Source organism: Pterocles gutturalis, unplaced genomic scaffold (assembly GCF_000699245.1).
Source record: "Pterocles gutturalis isolate BGI_N339 unplaced genomic scaffold, ASM69924v1 scaffold28255, whole genome shotgun sequence".
Lineage (NCBI taxonomy): Eukaryota > Metazoa > Chordata > Aves > Pterocliformes > Pteroclidae > Pterocles > Pterocles gutturalis.
The window spans coordinates 530-8,930 of NW_010146731.1; the positions used below are offsets into that span (position 1 = coordinate 530).

Consider the following 8,401-nt stretch of genomic DNA (forward strand, 5'->3'; position numbering starts at 1 on the left):
TGAGCATGCAGTGTGGGCTCTCTGCTGCCAGTATGTGTTATAGTAGAGGAAAGAGAGCTCTCCCAGTGTTAGAATGCAGGAAGCTTAGTTACGTTTTCCTTTTTCATGCACAATTGCTGACACTACTCAGTTTAGACAACAAAAGATGTATGACAGATGTTTGACTTTTATCTTTAGAAATCTGAGCATTTCAAAGGAGATAAAAGTTGGAATGTCAGATAATCATGGCTGTGTAAGTGGTTAATTTATCCTGATGAAAGTCCCTTAATTTAAAAACTTCATTGCCTTAAAATGTTTCTATATACACTAGCTTTCATTTTATTTTCTTCCTCAAAAAAAAAAAAATCTGATCAGTGTAGTGCACAACATAACTTGCAATTTCAATGAGTTTTATTTCAAACTTTAGGGAAAAAAAAATCTCATTAATGACTTTCCCAACTTCCAGCTTCTTAAATAAAGGAATTGTGTTCCTCTCTGTACCACAGATTTTCTAATCAGTCTTTCAAAATTCCTTTTCACTAGGGAAAAACAAAACAAAGCACACCTTTCCTGTGTAGTCAAGCAAACACATTTTAGTTTTGATGCTCAGATGAATCCATGTTAGTTATGCATTTTGTTATTACTAAATTTCTTTTGTCTTTTTCAAAGGCTGCAGGAAATGCTGTCAAGCGAGCATCAGACAATCTTGTCAGGGCGGCCCAAAAAGCAGCATTTGGGAAAGCAGAGGATGATGATGTTGTGGTCAAAACAAAGTTTGTGGGTGGCATTGCTCAGGTTGGTACAATCACCCAAGAAGTAAAGAAGTGAAAAACTATCATTGAAATGTAGCATAGTGTTACAATGCCCAACTGCTGTGTTGCAGGCTGGAAAAATCTATGTAGAAATCTGTGATAAATTACTTGATGCCTCACTATTAGGTAACCACTGACATAACACTGAAGTGATATGCTGTAAGATGTCTACGCTTCCTCATCGAGCATCTACCGTAATAGCAGTTACCATTGTCCAATATATTTTATTTTTGTTCTAATGGTTCTTTTCAAACTTCTCTTATATAGCTCAAATATTCCCAAATCTTAATGGAACACTAGTTTTGTATGCATATTGTCAAGGAAATAGAGAGTGAGAGATAAGAACTGATGATATTTTGTTACTGTGACCATAATAAATATGGTGAAATAATAACAATATTTTAAAATAGATTCCAAGGCTTTGAGGTTGTACTAACTTCTGGGTTCACTGTTATGAATGAGGAACACCATATACTGTGGTCACTACCTAAAAGATATTGAAATTTATCATTTCTGCATATCTGTAGTACTGTCATTTTTCCTTTGGCATTTTGAGATGCAGGAAAATACTGTGGATACCTGCAGCAAGGAGTGTTCAGTTTTACTGTCACTCAAACATTGTGCTTATCCTACATGTGCTAACCCCTCACCCTGTGAAGGTTGGGGGAGCACAGCAGTACAAAATCCATCATGGACACATGGTAAAATCAAGCTGCTAGATTCCTTTTTTACTCCTCTTTAAGAAACAAGTGGGAATATGATACTGTTCTTGATGGCCATAGTCCTGGAACCTGGAGAAATTTGAGCAATTCCTGACAAAGTCATTGAAATTTGGTGCTTCTCTGAAGAATGCTCAAGGCCTAGCTCTGACTGGTGTCATAGAGAAAGAAATATTGTTTTACAGACAGTATTACTTGCTCTCTTAATTCATGCTTCTGTTTCCTAGATCATTGCAGCCCAAGAAGAAATGCTGAAGAAGGAAAGAGAGCTCGAAGAGGCAAGGAAAAAACTGGCTCAGATCCGCCAACAGCAATACAAATTTCTACCCACGGAGCTGAGAGAAGATGAGGGTTAACCTGCTGAGATTTTCTTCTTTTTTTTTTCCTTTTTTTTTTTTTTTTTCTTTTTCTTTTGAAGAAATAAGCTAAAGGGGGACAGTACAGTGAGAACTGCTCTGACAACATTCTGGTATGCCAAATAAACTGCCTGTCATAGCTTTGGATGAGCAGAGGGCAATAAACACTTATTCTTTCTCATCTGGTCAGCTGAGGTGCATGATGATCAAATAATGGTACAGTGTTAGGTTCATCATTCCTGTTCCTTCCTTAACTTATATCTCAGGAGAGAATGTTTAACTTTTTACTAAAGATACTAAGTCAGTATTATTGTCACTTTCCTGATGCTTGAGGTATTTATCATTCCTTGAGTTGTTATAAAACATTAATAATATTGATAGGAAAACAGTCAAGAAATCTGTCATATGATAAATATCACTTGAGCTGGTGGTTCTCCCCCAACTACCCTTGTAAAAAGAACAAGATGGAGAAGGATGTATGTCTGATTGGAGAAACAAGCATGAGTGTGGGTTTGAAGAAAATGCCTGTCCTCTTTCAGTGTTATATAGCTGGTTCAGCCCAAAACTGGAGGAATTGTCTTTGCACCTGTTTGCACTAGTAGTATTACTCCTTCCCTGATACCAACAAGCTTCTGCTTGTACAGTATTTCGGTTTACAAAATGTGGCAATAGCCATTTTTTAAAGAGCTTGGAAAACAAAGAAATTGAAACCTTGTCACTGCCTCAATAATAGCAGGTTCATGAAGGAAAATGCTGTTTCAATTATATACCTCTAATGTGTGACTACTTTTACAGTATTATGCACACATACACATGCTCTAACGTTGGACTGAAAAGTTTGCATTTTGTTTTTCAGTTGAAGTTATCTGGTTCGCGCTGTGGGATTTCTGTTAGAATTTATGTTAGTTGAAAAAGGGAAATGCCCAGTACAACAAAAGACTATCATAACTCTTGTTATTCTTTTAATAATTTTGTTTGTTTTGAAACCTGTGGGTATTGTAGGAGAAAAGAATAAGTGATTTACAAGTAGACTTTTCCTGTAATATATTTTTTAAAAATCTGGACTCTAAGGAGTTTGTTTTCATAGTTGGTATTGATGAAAGTGTGTTCACCAAGGAATTGCAGAGAAGGAATAGCAGCAATCTTTGTCTTCAGCTGCAGAAAGGTACGGTATGCTCTCAGTATCTCTGTTGTGACCTAAACAATAGCAATATGGGTAGAGTGAGGAACACATTTTACCCTGTCAAAGAAAGAACACAAATCACAGCAACTTTAACGAGCCAAAGCTAAACTATTTGAGTAACTACAGAAACACCGTCTCTCCTAACAATAATTTCCAGTATGCCTCCAACTCCACTCAAGCCCTCTTAAACATTAATGTCAAGTCTGTTTAGGAAAAAGGATGTTGCCACTCCAGTCCTTCTGAAGGCTGTGCTGTCATTTAGGTACCTGCCAAGTCCATTCAGCTGAGCCTGTTATGTTATATGCATACCCACCTTGTTGTCATTGTTGCAGAAATACTTGTCTTGTAGACTCAAAAGTAACCCCCTAGTGGTAGGCTTACCAGTTTAGATAGTGCTAACTCCTCATTTAAGTTACCTGCATGAGATATAATTATCAGGAATTTTGTCACACTAGTGTTAAATATATAGCAAAAAAATGACTAGAGAATTAATAAATATTCAAGTGTACAAAGATTTTTATTGTTAAGAGTCTCTTCTCTGGTACTGGCATATTTTAGACTCAGAGTTGCTGGAAAAGCCACAATCATGAGAGGATAAAATTGTCAAATCCTAAATGGAATCGCTGGCGTTGACAGATATGCTGTGATGTGTGTGCTTGTGTGCATATGCAAATCCTTACTATCAGAGACATGCAATTCTGAGTTCTGTAATTTTCCATTTCAGCACAATTGATTTGATTATTTTCACTCAACTCGCTGTGAGCAGTGTCACAGAATCTCGATGTTAAGAATTGCTACACCAAAAAAGAGGCTTCCTGTAAATTTTTAGGCAGAAGGCTAAATTGGTGTTTATTGCTGTAAGACCTAAATAAAGACAGCTCTACTGATAGGGACTTTCTGCTGCTGTTGGTAGGTCAGCTTCTTTGCAGCTTATGGCTCAATCTCTTTTTTTACCTAGACAGCCTCCCATTCCCATCTCTGAAAAAGAGAGGTCTGCAAGACAGATTTGTTCCTGCTTCCCTTTCAACCTGTGTTTAACCTATTTTTTGGTCTCATTAAAGCACAAAGAAAGATGATACTGTCCTTAGCACCATGCCAGTATTTTATTTTAGGTCTAATGCAGTTGTAATGGCACAACAGTATTACACTGGTACTTCCCAGTTTGAAAGAGGGCAAAAAGCCTGGTCAAATGCAACTACGTATGGAAATTGTATCGCTAGAAAACTTTATCAGTACGTAGAAAGAAAAAGCATGCTCAAATTGTGTTCCAGATAAATTTGGGAAGTCAATTTTAGCACAGTTATTTTGAGACCTTTCTCTTTCAGACTTAATGCCCCCTCTTATTGGACAGAAAATAGTGTTCTTTTTTCTTCTTAGCTGCGTGTTCCATAGAGGAACCACAGTCAGATGGGTAGCTGAGCTGAACAACTGAAGTATTTTTTTTACTTTGAATTTTGGGTCTTCATTTGGGAAACATTAAGAGACTATAAGCTCATCTAAAGTCTTTCTATTTCAATTTTTTCTTGCTGTTATAATTTGCAGTACCCCTGAAGTCCACAAGTGAACGTCTGTGGAGTTTGGAACTAGTCCATGCATTTATTTGTCATGGAAGCTTGCAGCAGGAAGTGACAAGTTGGAGTAACAGATGGAAGCTAGTTAATAAGAAGGACAGATGTTTACTTTGTTCTGTTAACTTGTGAAATGGTAAACAAGCTCTGTTGTATCTTACCATTCTTCATGTGGAATTCACTTTAAGGAATTGTATGCAAATTAAAAGCAAAATGCCTCAAAGTTGTTTGTGTACAAATAGTCTAGTGTTGTTCCCCCAGTTATTCAGAAAATAATTTGAACGTTTTATATTTGTCTAAACTTTTCTACATCTGAAGCCTTGAAGTAAGAAAAGTTTTAAAACAAAAATTGAAGGCTAGACTCATTTCATCTGTCCCTTTTCTTTTGATTTTCTGCATCTTCATTACTTAATTCCTAATGAAGGGATGAATACATCATCTAGAAGCCTCCTTAATGTAAATATGTTTAGCTCATGAGCACATTTTTGCTTTTAATCAGTGCAGACTGATACAATATTCACCCCAGGAGTATGGCATGTTCCATCACTACGTTTATCTTCCCTACATTTTTTTTTAATCTCTGGGTTTGGATTTCTTTTTTTTCCTGTGCCTTATACTGTAAAAGTTCTGTCCTTATGGAACTGTGTCATTAACAAAGAGAGAGTTATCTGACCATAACTGTCATGATTCCTGAAACTTCCTTTTCCATATTCGCAGTAGTATACATTAAATATATTGTGGTTATGTTAGTGGAACAATGCATTTCTGTGTCACAAAGTTTACGATGCCAAATGCAGAAACTGTTTGAATTACAAGTCTGTTACAAATTGCTGGTTTGCCTAACCATAGTACCTGCAATGAAGGCTGATAATATAGTTCGGAGGTAGACAGATGCAGACTAGATCTGGCTCATGAGCTGCTTTCCTATAATGTGTGAACTCTGTCAATGGGCACAGTGCATCATTCAGCAGAGAGCGATGCAGAGATCCTGGAGTGAGTGTCGCCACGTGCACTGGGTGGAACCACGTGGGTGTACTTCAGCCCAAGAAGCAACATCCCTACTTTGACCACAGTGGTAAGGGGTATGCGCTGCCAAACTCACACTTTGGTCAGTGCTGTGTGGAAGGAGGATCTGGTACTGAGGCACGACACAAGCAGCATTCATTTCTTCAGAGCTGGTAGTTTCAGTAATTCTGGCCGAGCATCCCTTGTGTCAACTGCCTGGTATGGGATTAGGCCCCGAATTTGATACTCCCTAGTCAGAGTCAACAAACTCAACAGTGCAGAGCTTTGTGTGTTTCTGTTTTCAGCCTGCTGCACGTGAGCTATAGAGAGGTCTCCAGAAGGCATGGTAAAGATTGTGCCAAATTCTGTGTAATCTCCCTCTCCACTGCCTGAAGCAGATACTGCAGAAGCATTCTGGGCTGCAATGTTTCAGCACTAGAGAAATTTAACAGCAAGAGAATTGATCTAAACTAGATGTGGCCCAGTTCAAGGGGCAGGCTGAAGCGACCCCGTGTCCTACAGTGTGGGAATGCTACACCTGTAAGAGTGCATATCAGACAACATCATTCATTTTGCCTAAAGATGATTCTCTGTCATCTACTGAGCTTCAAAGAAGTGCTATTTTGTCACTTTTTAAACTTTTTAAAAATAGTGAAGCAGTAGAGACTTCTGTTTTCTGTCTAATTAGTACACTGTTGCGGTAGAAGAATCTTTAGTCCAAGATAGTCTTGTCATTATATACTAGAGCTTTTAGGGGTTTGAACTCTCATTTAATGTCTTCCCTTCCTGTTAAAGTTTTAACCCCAAGAAAGGTATAAAGGAATTTGTCATCATACTGCCACACTTATGTATAGTATTTATCTGGCCCCAAAATTAAATATATATATATTTTTTTTAATCTTCATCAACAATAAGCCCTTGAAGGAATTCCTTTTTTTTCTGCATGTAGGTATTTGTGACTTGTGTTGCACTGGTTGTCATGCAAAGGATCATTTTGCTCCTTAGCAAAATAAGGCAGAAGTTGTATCTGTCTGCAAGGCTGGGAAAAGGCAGAATTCCCAGGTGACAAGAGGAGAAGGTTCTATTTAAAGCTCTGCTGTATAGACGAGACTATGAATGCTTACTTTGTGATATATGTCAGTGACCATTCAATATCCTTAAAATAAAGCACATTAACCACATAAATATATACAAAGGTGAAACAGCAGTTATTCAAGAGTGTTGGATGCTTGGTGGTGTTGGGTTTTTTGGGGGGAAGGCTAGTTTTGTTTTTATATATGTTACAATTTCCATTTAACTCAACATTTTTCCATGTGAAATGTAACTGTGTGTGTACATACAGTCAGGCTACTTCAATTCTCCATACAAAACCTATGCCAGAAATCTTGCCGCTGATCAGTTGCATTATGAGTCATTTGATGTTGCTAGCAGGAGGGGCTGTTGCTGGCATGACTGCATTCATGGCAAAGTGTGCTCATCAAGTGGATCCATCACCAGATGTGTATATCTTATCTCTGTATGATAGCGTTCTTCTATGTATTCTGTACAACAGAAACAAGAATGAAGAAGCTCCTCTTTTAGAGTTGGTTAGCTCAACATTTCAATGGTTATAGAGGCCCTAGGCATCTTTTAGGCTAAAATATTTTAAAATATCTATTAAAATATTTTAAAATAGATAAACTATTAGAAAAAAGCATTTGGCAACCTTGCTGTCTGTTCTTATTTTCTGTGCAGCACAATTTTAATTTGTGTTGAAAATCTTCTAGGCACTGCTATAGAGGCTCTGGGGAAGTTAATTCTTTGTGTTTGCACAGTTATGCCTACAGACTTGAAAACTAAACCACAGTGTTTGACATGCTCGGGACCCTTTTGACGTTATCTTTCTTTACAAGTTCCTTTGCTTTTCCCTTTCTCTTTTGTTCTTAGCATTTATTGGACCTGGACTGTTACTTCCTTGAGCATCTCTTAACAATACTAACTTTTCCACCTGCCAGTTATGTCTAGTGTGGCAGGAGAAATACTAATATGTGGGGTTTATCCATGCCTAATTTGGATAATGTAAAGCTTATTTAACAAACATGATTTTATTTCTCTACTGGCTATTTTAAGTGTATTTATTTGTTTTAAAAATGGAGAGTAGGGGTTGGTGACTTCTTTGCATCCTAAAATGTCCACTGTGAGGATTTATCCCAGGTGAAGAGTGTTTCTTCTGGCATGTTTACCATGTCTGGTATTGCTATAAAGTCAAAATCTCTTTATTAAGTATATATATGGAACATTAAGTTCAGAAATTCGGAACTTTTGAAGATGAAAATTCACTCATGGTACCAAATCAAACGTTAATTTAGCAGTCTCAGAAGCATTTTGAAGTCTGCGCAAAAGATACCACATTAGGACAGTGAGAAAATGTTGCTGGCTATTTCCTCAATACAGTTCTTGCCCTTAAAGTGCTGAATTTAATAATACTGTTTGGAATCTTCAATCCCATACAGATCAATAGTCAGTGATTTCTAGGCTGTTAGTATAATCCTTTTGGTTTGGAATAATTGGCTGTACTATGCTCCATCTTCTCTGAATATGGTTCAAAATCAGTCATCTTTGTGGCTGTTTGTATTTTGTAAGGTGCAATTGACCAAATAAAAATGTTAATATAAAGGTTTCTTTCACCATTATAGTTTATGATCTTTGCATTCAAATTGCATTTTATATTCTGAGTTATTGATTAAAATATTGACTTGAACATAAGTCACGGAGCTGTTGACCTGATTAAGTCTTGGAA

General features: G+C 37.1%; 1 protein-coding gene across 1 annotated transcript; it reads left to right on the plus strand.

Annotated features, from left to right (window-relative positions):
- Positions 1-648: 648 nt before the first annotated feature.
- On the plus strand, positions 649-1,866 carry LOC104470808 (talin-2-like; the record flags this gene model as incomplete). The annotated part of the gene is made up of 2 exons (XM_010085862.1): positions 649-774; positions 1,738-1,866. Coding segments are annotated over 2 exons (255 nt in total), but the record flags the coding sequence as incomplete, so codon positions are not given.
- Positions 1,867-8,401: the final 6,535 nt, after the last annotated feature.